General features: G+C 40.7%; 1 protein-coding gene across 6 annotated transcripts in view; it reads left to right on the top strand.

Annotated features, from left to right (window-relative positions):
* The window catches only part of LEF1 (lymphoid enhancer binding factor 1), a 122,882-nt gene that overhangs the window by 59,776 nt on the left and 37,849 nt on the right, over window positions 1-25,257 (top strand). For all 6 annotated transcript variants that reach the window (XM_066280815.1, XM_066280813.1, XM_066280817.1 and 3 more), the window contains exon 4: window positions 23,948-24,080. In XM_066280815.1, coding sequence (XP_066136912.1) covers window positions 23,948-24,080 — 133 coding nt within the window. The remainder of the gene's footprint in view (window positions 1-23,947; window positions 24,081-25,257) is intronic.

Consider the following 25,257-nt stretch of genomic DNA (forward strand, 5'->3'; position numbering starts at 1 on the left):
GGCTTCTGTCTTCTGATTAAATTTTACATTAAACAGTAGTAATACCTAATGGTTATTGGCTACCAGTCTAAGCACCTCACATAGATTCAGTTTTGTTTAACACTTCTACAATACTGTGCCTTCCAGATGCTAGGCACTGTTCTAAGTGGTTTGCAAATATTAATACATGTACTCCTCATACAGTTCTTCAAGGGGGGGTGCTTCTGTTCCTGTTCCCACTTTCCAAATGACGAAACTGAGGCACATAGAGATGCAGTCAGAGGCAATTAAGGTCGGTTGAGGCCCCAGGCACAGAAGAAAGTATTGGGCCCCTTAAAAAAAAGAGAGACAGGAAAAATAAAAATACATGTTAACTATATTTTTAAATAAAAACATTATGTACTATTGATGTTAAAATTGCACATATGAAACCAAACTTGGCGTTATTAGAAAAAAGTGTCAAATTGGGGTTTTGTCAGGCCCCAGGGCACGCCTCTGGATGCAGTGACTTGCCAGAGTCCCTCAGCTGGTAAGGGGCAGAAGCGATACTCAAACCCAGACAGCTGAGGCATGTGGCTCTGGAGCTAATGTCTGGTCACCTGACCTGAAGACACTTGGTCTGCCCTTGGTTTTCAGGAGTGTTTCACAGCCCTCAGCAAGTGAGCAGCCGTTAGCTTCCATCTCTTAATCATTGAAACAGATTGAGCACAGAAGAAGCACTCTGGCTGAAACACTAAGGAGAAATAGTTGGTGGCTTACAAAGGAGTAGGTTTCTCTTCTGTTTTCCAGTTTAATTAGTTCTTCCACACAGGTGCTAACTCATATATACCTAAAGAGTGCATGCCTCCAGCAGGTGAGTAGCTTCTAGCAGATTCAACAAATTATCCTTTGTCTGCCAAGCTCCTTTGTTATCAAGACTCTATCCCTAGAACTGTAAGTTTTTACACATCAAAGTTTGCCTGCTAAGCTAGGGACACACACAGGAGGGACCTATTGAATATACTTGGTCTGGATCCAGTCCTGTATTCCTGGTTGCAGATAGAAATGAAAAACACACGTAAGTGAACTCTAATTATTAGTAACATTTTCACTTCAGATCCTGTTAATGTAATTAAGAGGGTTAATAAGGGTTGGAGTGCGAGGGAGGAGAGAAACTTGCAGCTCAACAGGAAGGGCTTGTTTACTTGTTTTCTGTTTATTTTTAAACCTAATATTTAACTGTTAATCCTAACCCCTTGTGAGTATATTTTATAAAGAAGGAGACTGAGAAGGTAGTGATTTGGATGGATTTCCTGGGTGGTCCTGTCTACCTCTTAAGTCAGCTGGTCAGATTAAGTGGGACACTTACATTCCTCTTGACCATGTGGCTGCTTTTATTTTGATGGAAGTGTCCCCATTTCGAAGGCCAGGAGGCATCTCCCATGTTTTAATATGATTTATCATACACTTTCAGGAGGAAAGGCCGATTTTCATGTGTCTCGGTGCTTTAATTTGGACAGAAAAACCCGAGGCCAGTCAAACATTAGTGCCGCACCTCTGAGCCAGGCCAGGTTGCAAGGAGAAAGGGTGAGTGAGTCAAACCCAGAAGAAGACGAAAGTAAGAAAGGTGCTGTGACAAACTGATCGCAGATAAGATGATGATAAACTGAGACCTTTTCATTACCAGCACAAAGTACGGCTTGTTACAAAACTGTCATCTCTTGTACAGCACCCGAAGGTTGGTGTGGAAAATCTGAGCCATTTAGAGAGGAAACCTCAAAGTGAAGCACACTGTTAGGAAGCCACATGTCAAGGTCGTGGTCCCCTGCAGCCACACACTTCCCAGAATGGGTACATACAGATAGTCAGGTCTCGTCCGTACTTCCATCTCTCTCTTGAGTTCAGGTGAAGATGAGTTTCACTTTGTGGCTGTCTTTGTCTTACTGTCTCTGTCCAGGCGACCTGTCCCTTTGTAGCCAGCTTAGCGCTGCAGATGCCTGGCTCTGAGTTGTCCGAGTTGTGCTTTCAGAGGATGTCCTGGCTGCCATTAATAAGACCTTCATGTGGTAATTGTCCCCACAAGTTATGTGTCTGTACTAGGTTTTCTATATCCTGTCTCTCTCTTAATAATGCGAAATGGCAGTGAGAGGCAGCGAGGGTGGGGGGTGGACTGTTGGACTCCATGGTAGCCAGAGGACGTAACACCCAATTTGTTCTCCTTTGATGGACCTAAAGTGTTCCGTGTGTGTGTGTGTGTGGGGGGTGAAGATGATCAGTTACTTGACAGAAACATAGAGGGGAGATTTTGTGAAAAACCTCAAAATTTTCGTGTGAGTCTGACTTCTGTAGATTTCCAAAGTAAAATTCGGAGTATATGATTTTATTTATACAAAAAGGCTCAAGTAGCATTAAATTTCCCTTTTTTTGTGTAAAATCAAATTGTTTCTCATTGATTATAATGTTGACATGCAACATTTTTGATAGAAATTTTGGAACATACAGAAAAACAGGAGACATAAATCACCTCTGATCTCATAAGTTACCGTTGTGATTAACATTCAGTGCATGCATTTCTAGCCTTTTTGCTTTTGTATACATTATACGAAATTTTACTTTTTCTAGAAATAAGACTGTGAAATCTGTGTGATCTTTTTTTTAACCTTTTTCCCTCTCTGTGCCCATAAACTCCATCATGTTTGCCCACAAAGGTCACTGACCTTAGCCCTTCTCCGTGTAAGTCTGTATGTTTGTGCGAAATAAAAATGACAGGGACAAGGGCGTGGACTGCTTAGGCTCCATCAGCCTTTCCACTAAGACCAGTGGGTCTTTTGCTGTCAAGAGGCATGTGAGGTGTGGGGTTGGGTTTTTTTTAATGTTTTTTAGTCAAGTTGCCAGCCCACTGGCAGACTCGGGGTGACAGACACATGGTTCGTCTGGCCTGCTGCTGATTTCCACTCATGCCTCTATCATTACCTATTTTCAGCCTGTCTACTTCCTCACTCAGATGAGTTTCTTCTTTCAGGGCATTTACAAAACTTGAAGGGGGATATAAGTATGCCCTTCAGCATCAAGTGGTGGTGTTTTGTTTTGATGATCATATGATGTCATGTTTTCTTATATATTTTTAACAGTTTCTATTTAATCTTTGAAACTCATCCACCATAGAGGTAACGATGTAGAGCTCTAGGATGGCTGGGAACCAGAAGTCAGACCTTGCAGTCTGGCGTTGGTTCTGCCTGCTTTCTAGCCCAGTGACCTCGTGCAAGTCTTTTTGTTAAGTGTGCTGGATGAAATGAGATGAAAACACCCTCACTCTCCCGTGAATGTATGGCATTGCTGTTGCTGGGTTGCTTCCCTTTGTCATTTCTCACCCTCCTTCCTTCCCTCCTTATTCACAAGGCAGCCGTAGCATTCTCTGAGGCTTCTACTTGGGAAGCCTGGAAGCCTTCTGTGGGGCAGATCCATGTGTTTCAAGTTTGTAACCTGTGTTCGGTTTGCTTGCTTATATTTTGCCTAACTGTTGCATTGGCATGGGGCAGCACCGTGTGTGTGTGTGTGTGTGTGTGTGTGTGTGTGTGTGTGTGTGTGTTTACCCAGCCTGTTTTGCTGGAGAGTCCAGAGAGAGAGAGGGAGTGCTGAGGGGCATAGGAGCCTTGGAGTGAGAGGGAAGTGGTCTTTTCTTCCTGAGTCCAGAGAGAGAGAGAGGGAGTGCTGAGGGGCATAGGAGCCTTGGAGTGAGAGGGAAGTGGTCTTTTCTGCCTGTTTGCTCATCTGCCATTAGGAGACTAGAAAAGGAATGGCCCACCATTTTCTGGCTCCACCGTTCCTTTACCGTCTGCCTGAATCCAGTGGGAACCTGCATCTGTGTGGCCATGGCGGCAGCCACTGACCTTACACCTCTCTCTCCTGGCCATTCTCCTCTGTCACCACACCCACTCTTGTCACCTCAGTGGCACTCACATGTAGCATTCCCTCTGTCACTGCCGTCCCTCCAGCTCCTCACCTCCTGCTAGACCTGTTCCTCTCGCAGCTGGTCCAGTTTTGCTTTGGACACTCCATATTGTAGTTACTTGCACACATGTGATGCCTCCTTAAGCAGATACTAAGTTTCTGGTGAGATGAGATTTTGTTTATTTTTGTCCCCTTTGTCTTGCTTCCAAGTCTAGCCCTTCACCTTACATGGTAGGTTTAACATTGATTGGGTTGGATGGAGGTAAACCACATTTATTGGATTATTTACTCTGAGCCAGATCTGGGCTGACCTTTGGGCATTTTGGCTGATCTGGTAATGGTGTGGTGTCCTAGGGGAGCACTGGATTTGGAGGGGGAGGATCTGGAGCCCAACTGCGAACACCGAGCTACTGACTTCCCTGGACATCACTTTCCTTATTGCCGACTAAGGGTCGTCAGGCTCCTGAGCCTGTGGGCTCCTTTCGGCTTTTGAATTTCATTTTAATAAACTGCTTTGCACTTGATCACTTTGAAGTGGCAGTTTTCCTCCTCTTGGATGAGATAAAATGAATATTTCATCTTAAGCCCAGGAGCCACTCTGCGCATACCTATGATAGGCTAATGAAAGCCTGATAGAGACTCGACAGTGGGAGAGGTGGGCTCGTTTCCATCACTTTATCATAAGGTTTGACCAGATCCTCTATAGAGAAATGAGATAGATGGTTTTAAAATTTCTTTCATAATGGTAAAAATCATGACTTGAAAGATTATTAATATTAATTTTAAAGCCATTGGGAAAATGGAGACATTTGAAGTGAAAACGATTTAAATTCTAAGAGAGTGGCCTCTAAGGTTTTTATTTCAATTGTGGTATTCTTCTTCAGGAGTGGATTTTACATTGAAGTGGATTCTTCACAAAGTTCTAAGTTTTAAAAAAATTGCTGCATTTTTTAATATAGGAGAAAAATATAAACCATAGTACTTAGCACTCCAGGTGAAAATGTTTAGTTTCTAGGTTATTGATGACTGTACATGTGGCTTGGTGACTGGGCCAGCAGAATGCCCTGGAGCCCAGCAGGGCCATCAGGCTCTGCAGCACACACCCATCTGTCCACCTGTCAGCTCAGAGCAGGCCGAGAAGCAGTGCGAGTTCCCAGGATGTCAGCACACACCCTAATTATCCTCTGGCAGGTTGGAGAATACCTGAAAAGATACACCTCCAGCTCCCAACTGGCAGTTCACCGGAAATGCCGCCAACGATTCAGGCTGATGCCATCTGTGGACCAACTCCAGAGAGAGCGCCCGGAAGGGGCGGGGCTAAGGGCTAATAACAGCCTTAGTGCCATCCCTGTGAATAGGCCCAGGAATTGTGTCCGTGTGGGAAGTGGGGAGGCTAGCTCCTTAACATGTCCTTAATATGATAACGTGGGTGTTATCTGTGTCAGTATGTCATACTTTTGCTGTGGTCTAGGCTTTGATTATATATAATTCCAAGTTCACCTTCTGAGTTTCCCCTGTCATCACTGATGTAGTAGAGTTATAAGGTTCAGAGATACAATAGATACAAATAAAATTTTACTTCAATTTGCTTTACCTATATAAAGTAAAATTAGCCTTTATTCAGTGCAAATCCATTCTTGTGCCTTTTGTTTCTTTAAAAAACATAAGATGTAATTCTTATAAAGTTCATCATTTAAATTATACAGTTCAGTGTTTTTTAGTATCCACTAAGTTATGAAACTGTCACTGCTATCCAGAGCATTTCTATCACTCCAAAAAGAAACTTGACCTATTAGCATTTAGTTCCAGTGTTCCCCTTTCCTCAGCCCTTGGCAATCACTTATTTTTCTGTCCCATGTCATATGAATGGAATTGTACAGTATATGACCTTTTGTTTATTTCTGGTTTATTTCACTTAGCATAGATTTTAAGATTCATGCATGTTCTAGCATATATCAGAACTTTATTTTATTTTATTTTGTTTTTTATATTTTTCCAAAGTTAGAAGCGGGGAGGCAGTCAGACAGACTTCCGTACCAGCCTGACCAGGATCCACCCGGCATGCCCACTGGGGGGTGATGCTCTGCCCATTTGGGGCGTTGCTCCATTGCAGCCAGAGCCATTCTAGCGCCTGAGGCGGAGGCCATGGAGCCTTGGCTGCAGGAGGTTAGAAGCGAGAGATAGAGAGGAAGGAGAGGGGGAAAGGGGAAAAAGCAGGCGGGTGCTTCTCCTGTGTGCCCTGGCCGGGAATCAATCCCAGGACTTCCACAAGCTGGGCCGACGCTCTACCGCTGAGCCAACTGGCCAGAGCCAGAACTTTATTTTTTATGGCTGAATAATATTCCATTTTATGGATGAATATACAGGCAGAACTCAAAAGATAATTGTGGATTTGGTTCTAGAGTACGGCAATAAAGCAAGTATTGCAATCCAGTCAGTCAGTTTTTGTGCTGATGGAGAGTCTTGTCTTTGATTTGTAAAAAATGTAACATCTGTGGTTTTAGCTGGTTATCTCAGTTGGTTAGAGCGTCATCATAATACGCCAAGGTTATGGGTTTGATCCCTAGTCAGGGCACATATAAGAGACTACCACTGAATGAATAAATAAGTGAAACAAGGAATTGATGTTTCTCTCTCCCTCTTTCCATCCCTCTCCTTCCACCCCTCCCTTTTTCTCCCTTTCTTCTTTCTCTAAAATCAATTTTAAAACATTTTTAATGTAACATCTGTGAAGCGCAGTAAAGCAAAGTGCAATAAAATGAGTTATACCTTACCACAATTTGTTTATCCGTTCATCAGTTGATGGACATGTGAGTTTTTTCCACTTTTTGTCTGTTATGAACACCGCTGCAGTGAACATTTGTGTGTAAGTATTTATGTGAACATAGGCTTTCAGTTCTCTTAGGTATATACCTAAAAGTGGAATTTCTAGGTCATATGGTAATTCTAAGTTTAACTTTTTGAGGAACTGAAAAACTATTTTTCTATCTATTTCTTTGAAATATTTTTAAATACCTAAATATCACCTAATTAAAAAATTTTAAGGAGGTAGGGTATCAAACAAGTCAACATACTTGGTTAGAACACAATACAGTGTACAGATGATGTGTTGTAGAATCATGTACCTTAAACCTGTAGAATTTTGTTAACCAATGTCATCCGAATAAATTTAATAAAAAAGAGAAAAACATACTTGGCTAGAGAAAACAATAAATTATTAAGAAGTTGAGGAATATTTCAGGTTATGCTAAACAGAAAATATTATTTACAACAATTTATGCTATCTCCACATTTCAACATTAAAACTGGTTTAAATGAGGTCGATGAAGAAATGAACTCCCACAGATTTTTGCTAGACATATTCAGCAGTCAAGGTGGGGAAGATATCTTGAGCATTGCCAATTAGCTGGAAGAGTTGAAGAAATGACCATTATTATATTGGAAAATTAAAGGGAAAATGAAAAACAAACAGATTAAATTATTTACTTGTTTTTGTTCTATGGACAGGAATTTTCTAAATAGAATGATAGCTTACATTCTTTTTTAACACTGAATTCTTCAGCTTAGCTTGGGAATCACAGGCTTGTGAAAATTTATCGAGTGAGTAGACTGGTCTCTAGCATTCTATTAGGATGCTATTGCATTGCCATTTCTAAAACATGAACACAGGTGATGATAGCAATGATCCCACGTTAAGAGAAAGGGAAGGTTTGGCAGTGATTTCTTGTTTGGTTACATATGTACAGCTTGACATTACTCAGGCTTCCTCTGAGGCCCTTGTGGCCTGTCTCAGGTCAACTTCTGAGACCAAGCTAGTGAGAGGAGCGGCTGTCGGCTGCTGGGTAAGCAGAAAATGGGCTACATCATGGTTTGGTGAGTCCAGTTTCTTTTAGTTACTGTGTGAGGTTGGGCTCTTCTGAGCTTTCTTTCCTTACTTAAAACATTGTGTATTGATAGTACTTACAGTGTGAGGGTGAGATCTAAATGAGATAAGGAGCATGAAAACACTGTAAACTAATGTAAATTTGGTTGTTTCTGTTATAGTTCAATTCTGGCTCCCTGCCCCCCTCACCCCACCCCTGTAAGACCTAGCCTTTCCATGGAGTGGCTTATTCATAGCTAGACCCTGAGTTGAGACTCAGTGTTCTCTGGGGAGAATTTATATTGTGTTTCTTGTGTGAATATGCTGCAAAGACAGCAGCCTCTCATTTCCCTCTTTTTAAATCTTGAGTCCAATGCCTGGTCTGTGCCGTTGCCTGGAATAATTCACTCTGATACACAGTGCTGCCCTCATGTTGGAAGCTGCATTCTCTGGTGCACAGATGACAGTCTCAGTTATTTGCTTTTTTGTGTAAGATTTATTCATTATGGATAACTTTAAAAAATAATTATATTAAATATTTTATGCTTTAAAAAATATATAACTGCATTAACAATTTCCTGGAGAACAGAGGAGAAAATGCTTGTGCATCTCCTGCATGTTTCTTCTCACCACTGTGCAGCAATGGAGCTCCTCCTGTCTCGTGACTTACCCAGGGCTGTGTAGGCCCAGAGACAAGGAACCAGACAGGGTAATTAATAACTGATGGCCACACATTCCTCCTGTGTTAGCAGGACCTGGGGCATAGATCAGGTCATCCTAGATCATGTGAAATGATGATCTTTCAAATTTCTTATTCTGGAATGGTTTCAAACAAAGGTCAAGATTGTGTTCCTGTTGCTTGTCAAAGAGAAATAAAGAAAGGAAAGTTTGTTTCACCTAATAATTTAGGAAGGGATTCAGAGTTTGCCAGTGGTGTGCTAGTATGTGTTTAACAAGCCCGCTTGGGGGAAAGTAGCACTGACTCTTCACATCTGCCAATTTCCATGGTGTAAATAATCCCACCATGGCTAATTTCAAGCTACTAATATAATATTAACAGACTTTCAGAATTGCTGAAAATTTTGTAATCAGCTTTGGAGAGCTAGTACAAGTCAGCTCCAGCACACTGTTGGAAAGTAAGGGTAACTTAGGTTGTTTTGGGAAAGATTTAGAGATTAGGAATTCGGTGCTACCTTGCTTTCATCAGCATGTTCCCACCAAAAAGATGCAAAATAAAATTCAGGACAAAAATATTCTATTTACAGTAAGTGGTACAAAATGGGATTTATCTTTGATTTTATATTCAGAGAAGTATCCTTTACCACTAGCAGAGATTCGCTGTTGTCATCTTTGCTAGTATAATTTTCTGACTGGCTATATGATGTTTCTCTTTTATGGTCTGTACGTAGAATTAAGAGTCTTTTAAAAATTCTTTACATTTTGCTACTTTATACACCATTGGAATAAATGTTTTTAAAGAAAATTTTTTATTCTAGTTTGACTTAATTGGGGGTTTTTAAAAGGTGAATCAAAATGTGAAAAATTACATAAAACCTAATTTTTGTCATCTTTATCATTTAAGTTTTCTGCTTTAATTTTAACTCATTTCAGGATTTTGCTTTTAAATCCAAAATGAAAGGTTCTTTTTCCTTGACTCATATAAGTATATCCTATGCATAATAATGTCTACAGCATCATTTTCACTCAAGATAGGCTCTGGGTTTTTTTCAGGCAATATCTTCTGATGTAAAATGGAAAAGATGGTTACCTGTCAAAGAATGAGTTAATTATTAACTTGTAATGAATCTGAAAATGTGTATTAGGTATTTTTTAAAGTAATCCGAGCTAACTTGACAAGTTGAAGAAGTTACATCAAACACTGTGCAACAAACTATTCAAAAACTCTCTTAAACCTATAAAAGACGTATCATTTAGTAATTTTTTGTACTATAATATGAACTGTTACAGGTTTATACTACTTGTCATATGAATATTAAACTGACTGCTTTGGTCCTCAATATGGGATTTTGAAATCCAGTGTTTGATTGCCAAGTCTGCCAATAAACTTTTCTGATTTTCAGTTTCCTCATTCATAAATGTCCTTTTCCATAAAAGGAACTTTTGTTAACAAGAATGCCTACTTGTTTTGTTTGTTCAAGTGAAGTTGGAGTTTAGCAGGGAAATGAGCAATCTTACCTACAGGTTTTCCAACTGTAAAGCCAAGCTGCCTGACAGAAATATAATGCAAGTCACAAATGCAAGTTATATGTGTAATTTAAAATTTTTAGTAGCCACATCAAAAAAAAAGGTAAAGTTAATTTTAGTAATAACCTGATTTAATGCAATACAGCCAAGGTGTTATTTCAACATGTAATTAATATTAAATGTTACTGAGATGTTTTACATTTCCTTTTTCACATGAAGTGTTTGCAACCACGTATGTTTTACCCTTAATGCCCATGTCCATTTGGACTGTCCACATGTCAAGCACTAAAAGCAGGTGACTGATGGCTACCATATTGGACAGCGCAACTCTGTAGAAGAGGTTTGGTGCTTATTTTCCATGTAAATACTGCATTTATACATAGAAAATGATTTGAATTTCCTAGTAAACTTTAGCTCTCAACTAAAGTTTTAGTCTTAGTAGCTGAATCCAAAATAACTTATTTATTGCATTTTTCCTTTTAATTTTTCAACAAATTTTATAGAAAAATGAGGATCTCCACAAACTTATATGTTGCTTTTTTCCCTTTTTAAAATAACCCAGTTTTAATTAAAGAATATTTTACACATACAGCATTCTTAAAACCATAGATGGCTTGGTGGGATAAAATGAGTACATAAGCCTTCTTATTCAACTGTTTTGTAAATGCTTCACATCTGATCTTAAAGCAGAAGTCATTTTTATTTAAAATGAGGCAGGTGCTTTACATAGTTACTTTAAGTGCGAGGGGTCTCTTTTCAATATGAAATTAAGTTTATGTCTGTTGTCTTTGTCCCTATGGAATTTTGCACCATCCATTTACAACCTGAACATGTGACTCCTCCACACTCCCCATCTGGGTGGCTGTAGGACTCCCTGACCTTGACCCCCATGATCACTCCAGCCCCCCCAGGCTCCTTTCCCAAGGAGCCCTAGAGTCATCTAGCTTCTCGAGGCCCCAAACAGTCTTCCTTTCCCTCTGGACATTCTGAGAGCCATAGGGAGAAGATCTTCCAACCCTGAAACTGGGTAATGGAGCTGTGCTGCTGTGGTGGTGGAGGAAGCCCTCCTTCCCTTCAAATACGCCGTCCCGGCCCATGGTAGAGAGAGCCTTTTTATCCCCCATGTGCCCAGACCAGCATCAGAAAACCCGATTGAACGGCTTGCTGGCTGAAGAGGTTCAGAGGAGCTCTGGGAATTTGCTCACTCCCCAGCAGTATGTTCTCTCGGTTCTGGATATCTAGGAGTTGCCTCATTCTGTTCATCCTATTGCCTGTTGTCATTATACAACCCTGTCCCTGGAGCCTGCTGCCTCGGCTCTGAGTTCTCTGGTAGACACAGCAGGCTCTGGCTCCTGACTTGTCACTCACCTTCACTGATTTGCTTACCTCTTTCCCAGTGGATAAGTACATGGATAGTACTTACGACAAGCTGACTAAACTCTAGCTTACTTTCTTATTCAAGTAATGAATGATTTTGCAGTGATTGCCAAGCACATTTCTCTTGGAATAGGGCAGGGGTTTTTAATGAAAGGTCCCTGTTCTCCTCTATGAACACTGCACCCCTTACCCCAGCCCGTTGATGAGTGATTATATTTGTGTGTAAAAGCATTTGTACCCAGCTTTTATCAGATCACAGAGCCTGTGATCCAGAAAATGTTAGGAGCCATTGGAATCTTGTTCTACCCCATGTGCTTCCCACTGTACAATTTTACAAACATATGCACCCCAAGGAACCCCTCGTTTCTGCAGCTAGTAGTCCAGCAGGCTCCTGTCCTTCCTGCCTCCGCAGAATCGAGCCATCCCTGTTTCACCTGTGCCCGTCCTCTTACTGGACTTGTGGACTTGTAATATTTCTCCACTGTCACTTGTTTTGTTCGTTGGTTTATTTTGAATGACTTTAATTCTTTTCTTTCTTTTTTTTTAATTTTCAAAGGGCAATCTTAACATGGACAAAAGACAGTCTTTAAAATGAAAAATAAATGCAGAACCCAGAGGATTAGGGGTGTGTGATAAAAGTGAAAATAATAGGAAATCAAATAATAGGATGTTGCAATATTACATAATTATAAGTCATTCTCCTCTGTACTCTGATCTTCTCTCAGCCTTCAGCCTCAACCCCAGTCACTATATTTATGGACTCTAGTTACTGGAGAATGGGGGAGGGGTCCCTTTTGGCTCCTAGAGTGAGTTATTCCCCTTTGTAGCCATTCTTTTCAACGGTGAAAAGTTCATATGTTTGGGATAAAACAGATCTGCATTTAATATAAGTTCAACCATTTATGGACTAATCTATGTGACACAGGACAAAAATGAACCTTTTTAAAGTCTCAGTTTGTTTTCACAATTTGTAAATGAATAAATTTGATCACAAGTATAAAAGCATCATTCGTAATTCCTAGAATATAGTAAATACTCTCTTCTCTTGTCTTTCTTATTCAAGCATCAGGCTTAAACTATTGTCACCTATACTGCCTTTCTTTTCAATTAATTGCCTTTGATTCAGTTCCCTTCTACCACATTTACTTCATACAGCATTTAGTGCGTTATTAATGCTTAATGAATTTTAAGACAATTATATGACTCTAGTCACTTTAAAGGGTCATAAAATTAAATTAAAGTAACTCTTAAGATTAGACATAACCTGTAATAGAAAAGTTGTACTTTATATATAAAATAATGATTTTTCAAAAAATTTTCTTAAAAGGCAAATAATTGACCAAAATCTGATATGTTGGTTGTTAATATTGGAGAGAAAGCCAAAGTTTAAAAAAATTTTCCCCAAAATAAATTTATTTGAACCCTTAACTCTGTTTAGAGACTGCCCTTTCCCAGTTTTTCAGCCGTGACAGGCAGTTAACGCAGAACTTGCTCTGCGCCTCGCCTAGTTCTCCCTGACTCCCGCAGGAGGGAAGGTGAAGACGTGCTAATCCGGACTCTTCCCTCCTCCTTTGAACTGCCATGCCCGGCAACTCTGACATGTGAGGAACAGAACCCTTGACTCTGTAGCCCCTGGATAAAAGGAAGGATAAGAAGAAGGGAAAAGGACAAGGCTAACTTAAACTTTACAGTGTAATCAGAATTACTGTAACACCAAGTAATAGTGTGTTTAGCCGGCACTTCACTTTTTTCTGCTGAAGACAAATTAGTGATAACATTTTGTAAAGGAGAGGAAAAAACAAAACAAAACAAGTTAAGTGGGTTATCTTTGTCTTAAGGGATGGCTTTAGGCCTTGCTCCTCCCCGCTGCCTCTCCTTCCTTTTCCACTCTGCTCTCACTGTGGACTTTTGGAAAGAGAGATGAAGGGGGAGGTTTGGCATGGTCACATGAGCCCTGAATTCTTCACTGGTCATAGAAGCAGGAAGTCGGAGATTCAGAACAAGAGGCGTTTGAAAAGAAGCAACGCTGCCGGCTTTAAGAAGGAAGGGGCTACTTGTCACGGAATTTGAGTGGCCCCCACTTGATTACCAGCAAGGAAAAGGGACAAATCACCAGGGACTGAATTCTACTAACAACCAAAGTGAGCTTGTAGAGCCTCCAGATGGGAACTCAGCCGGCCAACACCTTGTGATACCCTGAGGCGAGGAAGCGGTCACTCCACGCAGAAATCTTTCTCACGGAATCTGTGAGGCAATAAACAGTGATGTATCAAGCTGTTAATGAATTTGGGGTAACTTATGCAGCAGTAGAAAACACAAGGATCAATCCTTGTTTTTCTTCTAAGGGTATGAATTCTTTCTTGAAAAGTGTTAACTTCGTGGTGTTGAAAGCCTGTTCAGGCAATTGGTCATAAGAAATAGTATCGGATGTCTCCATTTTGCCCAGCCCTGCCCTAGATGCTGGAGATGGTTACCAAGGCATGACCTCTATCTTGTGCAAGAAAAGAGGAAGAAACAGTAACAGTACAGTGTGGTCAGTGCATAGAGAGTCATGTCCAAGGGGCTGTGAGTGCAGAGCAGCCGGTGAGTGAGCGGACAGGACGGAGTGAAGAAGGCCTCTTAGCACTGCTGGGTGCAGACCCATATTCCTAGCTGTGTATGTCAAGAATCCTTTTTAAGAAAATTAAATCAAATTCTAATCAAAGAACACAAGTCCAAGAATCTGTAGTAAGTTAAACTAAAGAGTTACAAAAATTTTATATATCATTTAAAAGGATGTGGTATGTATTTTTGTTTGCTTTTCAGATTTCTCTTGATATGCACATTTAGAATACTAGAAGATAAGAGGGGAGAAAATGATAGCTTACTGTGTCAGAAAAACATTTTATCTTTGTAACCCAGGAATTAGTTTCTCTAAATTCAATATAACTGAAATATTACTTTTTACTTTATTAGCTTGGATTGTGTACAATCAACAACTCTTTCGGTTCTATTACTTTATTGTAGACATCAGTCTGTGGACACCTGGGGCTCCCTAACGTAGGGCGTCCACAAGGTCAGAACTGTTCGCATGATACCACTAGCACATGATTTGCTTCTTCTCTATTGACATTTGCAGTGATGGCGCAGAAGCAGTGATGGGTCAAGGTGCCGGTGCCTTGGCACCAAATGGTACTTGCAGTTATAGAATTCTTCACCACAACACCCTCCCAGGAGAAAGAAAATGCCAGTGTCACTTCAGAATATCCTTGATAAAGCTATAAAAATTATTAATATTATTGGATCTTGAGCTTTGTATGCATAAATGACAAACTATGGTTTCTTCCTGCTTTCTTATTTGGTAGATATTTCCTCACAAATGAGCAGTCTTTCTCTCTTCAATGAAAACAATTAACAGCATTTGTTGCCAGTGAAAAAATTTGAGCTTTCAAGCAAAAATCATAATATTAGAAATTTGTGTTCACTGCTGTGGGCTTGATAATTTCTTACATTCTTAAAGCTTTTCTGATGAAATCAGTGATGTTATAAATAAACGTGATTTTTGTAATATATAATGAAATATATCAACGCAGTGAGCCAGTATTTCCAGATGACTAATGCATAATGTTAACAAACGATACATGGCTAAATTCATAGTGCAAGATAAATTAATTGATGTTAATGTAAGAGGAGGAAAAGTATATTGATAAGGTCTTTTATTCTACATTGCAACTTTAAAACCTACCACTTGCTGAGTTTTGGCATAGTATCAAAGAAAAGGATCCACAATTATTATTATTTTTTTGACAGAGTGGGAGAGAGAGACAGATAAGGACAGACAGACAGGAAGGGAGGGACAGGATGAGAAGCATTAATTCTTCACTGCAGAATCTTAGTTGTTCGTTGATTGCTTGTTCATTGATTGCCTTGACCAGGGGGCTACAGCAGAAACAAGTGACCCCTTTCTCAAGCCAGCAACCTTGTACTCAAGCTAGCGACCTTGAGCTTCAAGCCAGCAACCTTGGGCTTCAAGCTGGTGAGCCCGCGCTCAAGCCAGCGACCTTAGGGTTTCGAACCTGGGTCCTCTGCATCCCAGTTCAACACTCTATCCACTGCACCACCACCTGGTCAAGCTCCACAATTATCTTTAAAAAAACCTTAAAATAATCCTTTTCTTTTCAACAACATATATCTATGAGTTCAGATTTTCTTCATCTGCTTCAAACAAAATCACATCAAAATGTAGATTTGAATCTGAACGCAGACAAGAGAACCCAAGCATCTTCATTAAACCAGATGCTAAGATTTGGCAAAAGCTGTAAAGCTATATGCCAGTATTCTCATTTAATGCTTTTGTTTCAAAAATGCTAATTTTTCATAGAAAAAAAAATTTATTTTTAATTTTACAAAGTGAGAAGCGGAGAGGCAGACAGACAGACTCCCGCATGCGCCTGATTGGGATCCACCTGGCATGCCCACCAGGGGGCAATGCTTTGCCCATCGGGGGCATTGCTTCCTTGCAACCAGAGCCATTCTAGCACCTGAAGTGTGGAGGTCATGGAGCCATCCTCAGCACCTGGCCCAGCTTTTGCTCCAATGGAGCCTTGGCTGCAGGAGGGGAAGAGAGAGAGAGAGAGAGAGAGAGAGAGAGAGAGAGGAGAGGGGGAAGGGTGGAGAAGCATATGGACACTTCTCCTGTGTGCCCTGGCCTGCAATCAAACCCAGGACTTCCACACACCGGGCTGATGCTCTCCCACTGAGCCAACCAGCCAGAGCCTTTATAGAAATATTTTTATGTTATCATGTAATGGGTGTCTGTGTGTGTGTGTGTGTGTGTGTTTTACAGAGACAGAAAGAGAGTCAGAGAGAGGGATAGATAGGGACAGACAGACAGGAACAGAGAGAGATGAGAAGCATCAATCATCAGTTTTTCGTTGTGACACCTCAGTTGTTCATTGATTGCTTTCTCATATGTGCCTTGACCGTGGGCCTTCAGCAGATCGAGTAACCCCTTGCTCTATCCAGCGACCTTGGGTCCAAGCTGGTGAGCCTTGCTCAAACCAGATGGGCCCATGCTCAAGCTGGCGACCTCGGGGTCTCAAACCTGGGTCTTCCGCGTCCCAGTCTGACTCTATCCACTGTGCCACCACCTACCTGGCCAGGCTAATTTTTAAGTGAATTAAATACTTTAAAATTTTTTAATTTTATTTCTAATGTGGTAAATATAAATAAACCAACACAAAACAAAAGCTCATTGAGATCTTCAGTGATTTTTATGTGTTAAGGTGCCCCAAGAACTAAATGTTTGAGACCTGCTACTGTAAGAGATTTTTTTTAATGAATAAACATAGATTGTGTTATCTATTAAATTATAATCTAACAGAAGAAATAAAAAGCAAGCACATAAAAATGTTATGAGTGGTTTAAGGTTTCAGGCGTGGGGTGCCACTTATGGTGAATAACAGGGTGGGAAGGATTTCTATAAGCAGTGATGAGTGGAAGGTGTTGAGATCACAGACACTTTAGACTAAAACTTTGTCGGCAGAACAGGGAAGGGAGAGTTTGGTGGGGAATTCACTTGAAAGAAATTGTTCTAAATTCTAAAACTTACTTTGTCTTAAACATGAGTGATTTGAATTTTGGGAGCAGAGTAATTTATTGGTCCTTTTTTTTCTTTTCACTTTCCTTTATTCCACAGATATTATTGAGCATGTATTTCATGCCAGGACCTGAGTTGGAGGTTTCATTTGCATTGCTTATTAACCCCCAGCTTGATCCTTTGAGGTTATTTCACCCGTTTTAGGTATGAGGAAACAGATTTTGTAAATTAAGTAAATTGTACCTAAGCATAGAAACAAAATGACATTTAAATGTTTGGGATTTGAACTCTCTGCCTGCAGTGCCCATGGACTTGAATACTTCAACTGTGTTATTACTCATCTCTTCCACTTGGGAATCGGAGAATGCCAGGACTGTCTTTTTCATTCTGTAGGAGTATAAGCTGTAGACTTGAGCATCACTGACTTGAGTCAAATCCTGTCTCTGCTACTTAACATCCTATGTGATCTTGTCTCAGAACCTTGGTTTTCTTCTCTATAAAAAGAAATCTTACCACTTCCCTTATGAATGATTTCAGGCTGAAATGAGATAGTGTATGGGAATCATCACTTTATAGAGAACTGGAAAAATTGTGGATGGTCCACACCTTTTCCATTTAGCACTCTTCCAGCAGTCTGTAGTCCTGCTAGTGACAAAGCCTTCCCCAAGTGGTCACCTGTGTCCAGGAGCTTTGTGGCAGTTAAGCCCATGGCAGGCCATACTCACCTGGAAGGGTGGTTTGAAACAGAGATGGAGAGAGGAACTGAGCAGCGAGCTGTGTGGGCCAGGAAGAGCGTGGACTTGGTATTGAGCAATGCCAGCACGAGTCCTCTGTCAATTACTCCTGAGCTGTGTCTCCGAAAGGACTCGGCCTTCTCATCTATAAATACACCGATACTGCCCACTTATGTGGACGAGTTCCAGAGAATATAAAGGCACAGCCATAACGACCGGCACGCACTTGGTGTCCAAGCCACATTGATTCCTTTCATGTGACATGTTCCTTCCCTTTTTAGGAAAACATCCCAGGTGTCTGATGATGGGATACCTTTACCTCCAGAATTGGGCTCATGAAATATTTGTCCTTTACAATCCTTACAACTTTACCAGTTCCCGGTCAGGAAGCCTTCAGAGACCGGGCCTCATTGTTATGTCTGAAAAGAGCTATTTTGTCACAAGCAGGTTTTGGGGTTGAAAGCCACATCAGAACTGAATCACGTGTTTAGCTTTGGTGGGTCTTAGGAAAGGTTTCCAGTACTAAATGCTACTTTGAGGTCTAGTTGATGCAAGGGTCACTGTTTTCTTTCGGAGTAAATCAAGTCTCCTCCCCTTTGTGGTAGGGCATACGAAGCTCAGGTCCTCATAGGAGGAGGGAAGGCCCAACATAACAATTATATGGCTTCTGCTTCACAAGTACCAGGCTTCTTAAGAGTTCAATGGAAAGTTAAATGCCACCATAACAATTGAGGCCGGATGAAATTCCTCATCTCAATAAGTTGGAGCGTTAAAATTTCCCTGGATTCACTTATTACCACAAGGACTAGTGATAAAATGCAGTCGATTGAAATGAAACTCGGGACCTTGATGCACAGTCGCATTCTGTGCTGTGGGTTTAATTGAAATCAGGAGATGTGCAAAATCGGGGGGGGGGGGGACCTCGCTACCAGGCCAGCAGGTTTCTCCCCCAGTTAGTCCGGTTACCAGCAGGCCCACGCCGTAGCCGGGAGGGAGCTGAACCACGTTTTAGTCCGTCCCGGAAAGAACCACATTCTCAGAGGCTTTCATGACAGCTTGAGTCACGGCCACAGGGGAGTGGGTCATTTCTAGGCACACTGCTTGTAGGGTGACTCTCAGAAACCCTAAGTGGCACCCACTTTGTGTCCACAGGAGGTGTGGCTTTTTTTGGCTGTGATGCCAAGAAGGTCCATACCTGCAGGGAGCTGCCTGGGTGGCAGCCATGCCCACTCCCTGCAATGCTTTCCAGCAGGGAGAGCAAGGCAGCGGCTGAGTCTCTGCAGGTCTGACCGCTTCCGCTGAAGTGCCTCCTCGTCTGAGGTGATTCCTGTGCTCGGCACACAGACAACACAGTCATTTCATGGATGCACATCCTGTTCCGTATGGCCCAGGTGGTCAACTCAGTGTCCAAGATTTTACGAACTTGGCTCTTTAGAGAGGCCGCATGGTGTATTGGTAATGGACATGGTCTCTAGAACCAGACTTTTCTGTGTTTGAATCCTGCCATTGCCACGTACTCACTCTGTGCCCTTGGGAAAGTTGTTTCACTTCTCCATGCCTCAGTTACCTGCCTCAGATGTGCTCCAAAGTGCTCAGTAAGTGTTAGTCGCTATAATAATGGTGTGCTTTGTGGGTAGGATGGCCTGATGGTGGTTTTCACGTTTGGGAAAGGATTGTGGGCTTTGTTCTGAATGTGAGGGCGCTGAATGTAAGTAGGAAAACCGAGTTCCAGAGTCCACCCTTGATATTTTATACCCCTTTCCAAGTTACCCACTCTTTCCATCTCTGTTAGTTTTTCTTTGCACACCAACCAATCACCTGCCTGAGATGAAAGAACGGGTAATATAGTTGGAATCAAAAGATCAGTGTCTGTGGCCTGAATCAGCCACTTACTGCCCTGTGAGCCTAGACCCAAATCCTGCATTGCACCTCTTGGAGCAGCTGACCCTAGGCTCCTGGATATCAGAAAGGTGGAGTCATTGTGCATGCCTACCCTGGGAAAACAAAACAAAGGACAAACATCGGGAATTCCTGGTGCTTCCCCACTGGAAGCTGAAACTTACCTGACTGTACCTATGAATGAGAAAGAATCAAAGTGATTTTCACCCTTTCTCCCTCCCTTCTAGAGAGACGTGTGATGGGAAGAGCACTAGAGTAGGAGCCAGGAGATTTGGGTTCTATCGAGTGCAGGCCTGGGAACATAGAGCAGGAGCCAAAAAGATGGGATTTCTCTAGTACTTGACCCCACTGTATTGAGTGACTTAGGCTTTCCGTTCTCATTGTATTCACGTTGACCCTGTATTACTGGAGTTGTGTAGTGAGCAGCCCTGTGTTATAAGTACTGAAAGCTGTCCTGGTTGATCACCCATTCCCTGGTGACCTCTATTTCCTGTTTTAGAAAATAAGGATCTTGGACTATTTAGTTTTAAACTGTTGGTTTCTTATAGCATTAACGTGACACAAAGGCATATAGTTAGCTCTCCACTGTCTCCTGTTACTGGGTTCCTTTTTTCATTGTATTTGATGTCATTTTCTCAGACTTTGTTTGTTGTAATTTTGTTGCTTAACTATATATTCATTGTTGTCAATACCCCCATTCCCATTTCCAAGGCCTTACAGAGGAAGCTATATGAGAATAGGCACCTGTGTTGGCCGTTAGTGCTAAAACAGTGCTTGGCACATTTCAGGTGCTTCAGTATTCACATAGGCCCACAGACACATATGTAATCACACATTATAATGTAGTTAATTTGTCTGTAAAGACTAGGTAGTCATTTGGTTGTTCTTCCTTCCCTTCTGTTACCCCCACCACAACATACACCACGTTGTTATTTGGAGATATGAAGACAGGAATTAAGAACAGTTATATTGTGTGTCTTTAAAATTTACTCATCGTGGCAGTGCCTGGGTTCTTGCCTCGTGTGTGCATATTGTGTCAAAGGACAAGTCCCTTCTGCTGTCAGGGGAAGCCCACAGTTTAGGGGCAAGGACACTTGACCAGGATGACGATGTGTAGTGTAGGTTGCTTCTGTTTTATGCATAGTGAAGGTGGTCAGCAGGAGCCAGATATACACCTTAGAATTGTGCTCACACATAGTATTGAGATTTCATATTGCTTTTATTATTTGGCCACAGAAATGGACATAATTCTTGTTGGCTTTAACAGACTACTAGTACGCTATCCATCTTGCAAAATATAAGACAAGGCCAGAGCTTAAATTAAAATCCTTGGCTTCTTATCTCCTTCCCACAGGAAAGCAAATCTGTGTTGAAAACCGTAAAATTAAGAGGAGAGCAAGGATAGCATAATTTAGCAAAAAATTCATGGCACCAGATTCTGAGCTATATGACTGGAGGGACAGGTCAGACATTAAGAAGATGCTGCTGCTAATGCAAGTTCCTTAAGACATTGCTCTGGAAAGAAGAAAGGCATGGGAAAAATAATGTTTTCAGAAGATTTCTGCAACGCTTATTCTTTCTGACTCCCTTAAGAAAATATCTTTTTAGATTGTTGGGCAATCCTTCTTCTTATGAGACTTTTGAAATGAAAATCAAAGCTGTTATTCTAAAGTACAGTTAAAATATATTCATTTTAGCATTTGGGCATTGAGATTTTTGTTGCCATGTGAAAAAGGATTTATAACAATCTCCTCCTGTCCGTGCACCCGCGGCCCCCCCCCTCTAGCATTCTAAATGCCTTGTATTTAAGGAGCTCATCTGTGTGTTTGCCAGACTGCATCATTAACACTTGAAAAGCATTGAAACATTTTTTTAACCTTTTACACATTTATATGCATAGATATCTGTGCTGAGGTATATGGAGAAAAGGCTTGTGCCTTTGATAATGGTGCTCTATTTAATAAATGCCAAGGGCTATATGAGCTATGCACATTCTGCCCTTAGAGAGGAGCTGATAATGATAAAACAGGGAAAATCTAGTATGGAAATTATATCATTGTCTAAAAAAGGGTGGTTTTATCACCCCTTGCTTTTTTTTTTCCTATAAGTTTCTTTTGGGTGGAGGTTGTAATAATAAGGTATAGAGAATTACTATTACTGGCTGTAAAGAGGAATTAAGTGTTACTAGGATAATTGTCCCTAATTTTCCTGAGGGTAGACCTTCTTGTTGGAGTCACATACTTCTTATACCTAATTTGTAAAAAACATCAAATGCAAAATTATGCATGTCATTGGTGCCACCACCGCACACAAGTGTGTTACAGAGCCCTCCCCATTCAGATGTGGTCCTGCATTGTAAGCAGTTTATACTGTACAGTGCGGTTTTTAGGCATTTCCTCAAATTTCTTAAAAATTAAAAACTTTTGCTTTTGGAGAAACAGGATTCACATGCATTTTAGCCTATAGTACATTAAAAATCTCATTAATTCAAACTAATTATGGTGAAGGTGTGTCTGAGTGAATTAGTGAATATTCAGAATTTATTATATCCTATTTCTCTTAAACTCACAAGTTACTGATGACTGTGGTACTGTATTTGTAAGAGAGATCTTCGTGGTACCATGCTTTAGTTAGTATATGTGTTTAATATCAGAAACATTTTGCATGTATATAATTGTTTAGTTTACTTTCTTCTTTTTTTGAGGGGGAGGGGTAGAATTTCTGTAAAAAACTATGTCCTTAATTAGGTTAAAGTGCCTGACTCTTGTTTATATAATAGTATTACTATTTGCTTAGTAAGCACTTTCTTGTGGGAGAGGGCAGGGAATTCAGTTTTACCTAAACAAAAGGATCCCAGATTTCAAATTGATGCAGTCCAAATAAATAACGTGTCCCTTTAAAAAGTGTTGTTATGTAGCTGTAGACTTCCAACTTAAGTAAAATTTTTAAACAAGTATAAAATATACTGCTCACAAAAATTAGAGAAAATTTCAAAATGAGTATGAACCGATAAAATATCCTCTAATTTTTGTGAGCAGTATATGTTTAAATATATAAGATGTTAACAATTTGAAGTGTTTTGTAAGCTGTATTTTACTTTATGCAGTTAAACTCAAGATTGGAAATCCTCTTTTATCAGTAAAGACTTCTAGATACTGGAGAACATGAAGAGGAACTGAGCAGAGCGAAAACATAATAGCGAGGCTTGATTGACAAAGCTATAAACCATTAAACACATCTGACTTGGGGTGATGGGTATGCGACAGAATTGAATGACAAGATAACCTGGACATGTTTTCTTTGAATATATGTACCCTGATTTATTGATGTCACCCCATTAAAATTAATAAAAATGTATTTATTTAAAAAAAGCAATATAACAAAAAAAACAACATTAAACATGGTATAACATGGCTCTGAGAGATGCACAATATAGAACTATGAATTCTGTGAACTAAGGAATGTCAGTATAGCAAATTTATATTTATCGGGTTGTTTAAAATTTGCCCTTCAAATTGGCAATATTTATTCATTTATTTGTTCATCGAATGATTTTTTTATTGAGTGCCATTTTATTGCCAGACATATGTAATGAATAAAAGAGCTTACAAAACATTCATTACTTTTTCTCTAATAACTTTTTTTTTTACAGCAACAGAGAGAGGGACAGATAGAGACAGACTAACAGGAAGGGAGAGAGATGAGAAGCATCAGTTCTTCACTGTGGCACCTTAGTTGCTCATTGATTGCTTTCTCATATGTGCCTTGATTTGGGGGTTCCAGCAGAGTGGTGACCCCTTGCTCAAGCCAGTGCCCTTGGACTCAAGCCACCAACCTTGGGCTTCAAACCAGTGACCATGGGAGTCATGTTTATTATCCCACGCTTAAGCCAATGACCCCACACTCAAGCTGGTGAGCCAGTGTTAGAGCAGGATGAGCCCGTGCTCAAGCCAGTAACCTCAGGGTTTCGAACCTGTGTCCTTCACATCCCAGTCCGAAGCTCTATCCACTGGCCACTGCCTGGTCAGGCTCTAATAACTCTTTGTTGTACTCAACCTGAAGAGATCACTTAAAAAGGAATGTAAATATGTATGAACAGAGATTCATGTCATGGAATAATAAGGATCAACCTGAATCTCCAAGGGGAGCTGGCAAAATAACTGGTAGTCTCCTGATGGGATATTCATAGACTCGAGGAGTATTTACATGCACAAAATCTGATATCTATATGAGTATAGTGGATGATATCAGCTGTTCAGGTCTGGAGAGGAATCTTGGGTTATGCTGTTGCCCAGTGACTGCTGTTGTGTGGCTTTTCCTTTGGGAGAGGAGACAGGAGCTGGGCATCTATTATTAACTGTTAACCTTATGGTTCCTTTGCAGTCCAATAAAGTGCCGGTGGTTCAGCCATCCCATGCCGTTCATCCTCTCACACCCCTCATCACGTACAGCGACGAGCACTTTTCTCCAGGGTCACACCCGTCACACATCCCATCAGATGTCAACTCCAAACAAGGTGAGAGCGCTGCCCTGCCCTGCCAGGCCTTCTCCAGTTCAGGAGGAGCCGTGTCTCGTCAGTCTGAGTGACTTTACAGGTGTCTTCGCTCCATGTCACCGGGTGGATTAAAATATATTTGTAGGAGACAGAAGTAATTTATTTGATAGCAATGTCTTATAAACCCATAAGAATTTGTTGTTGCTTCTTTTATTTTTCAGGATTTAAAAAACAACAAGAAAAACTTAGGGTTATTTTCAAAGTGACAGCTCTGAAAATCTGAGATCCACAGTATAAACCAATGTTAAACAAATACACTAAAAATTCAATCCTCGCTGCCCCCTGCAGTTAGTCATTTATGTTAGCATGTACTAGGTGTTGATGGCAGTGTTACAAGAAAAGTTAGAAAGGGGACAAAAATAGGAGATTTTTACTTTTAAATGTTATATTTTTGAGCCATTAGTGATTTCTTTGGTTTCTGTTATATTTCTGTTGGGGTCAATCCTCTTTTTATTATTTACCAAAACCAACTTAGATATGAATAATAAAGTACAAAACCATAACATGAATCTTACTTGCTACTCTACATTATTACTAAGTTCCACTTCTATATCACTTAACAGAAAGACACACAGCATGGAGGTCTGAAAAATCACAGCACCCATGGGGGTGGGGTGATAGGCTGGAGGACACAGAGCTCAGGCGCTCCTAGCCTGCTGGTCTCATCTGCCCAGAGCAGGGGTCGGGAACCTTTTTGGCTGAGAGAGCCATGAACGCCACATATTTTAAAATGTAATTCCATGAGAGCCATACAACGACCCGTGTACGTTACGCATTATCCAATAAAAATTTGGTGTTGTCCCGGAGGACAGCTGTGATTGGCTCCAGCCACCCGCAACCATGAACATGAGCGGTAGGAAATGAATAGATTGTAATACATGAGAATGTTTTATATTTTTAATGTTATTATATTTTTTATTAAAGATTTGTCTGCGAGCCAGGTGCAGCCATCAAAAGAGCCACATCTGGCTCTCGAGCCATAGGTTCCCAACCCCTGGCCTAGAGCAAACTTTGAGGATGAATTTGTTCATGGGAAGGCCTGTGCTCTTCTTTCTACTTTATATGCACTTGGACCTCAACAGAATCTTCAGGAGTTCAAAATAAAAGATCCCATATACCTGAAACTAATATAATGTTG

Source organism: Saccopteryx bilineata, chromosome 5 (assembly GCF_036850765.1).
Source record: "Saccopteryx bilineata isolate mSacBil1 chromosome 5, mSacBil1_pri_phased_curated, whole genome shotgun sequence".
NCBI lineage: Eukaryota > Metazoa > Chordata > Mammalia > Chiroptera > Emballonuridae > Saccopteryx > Saccopteryx bilineata.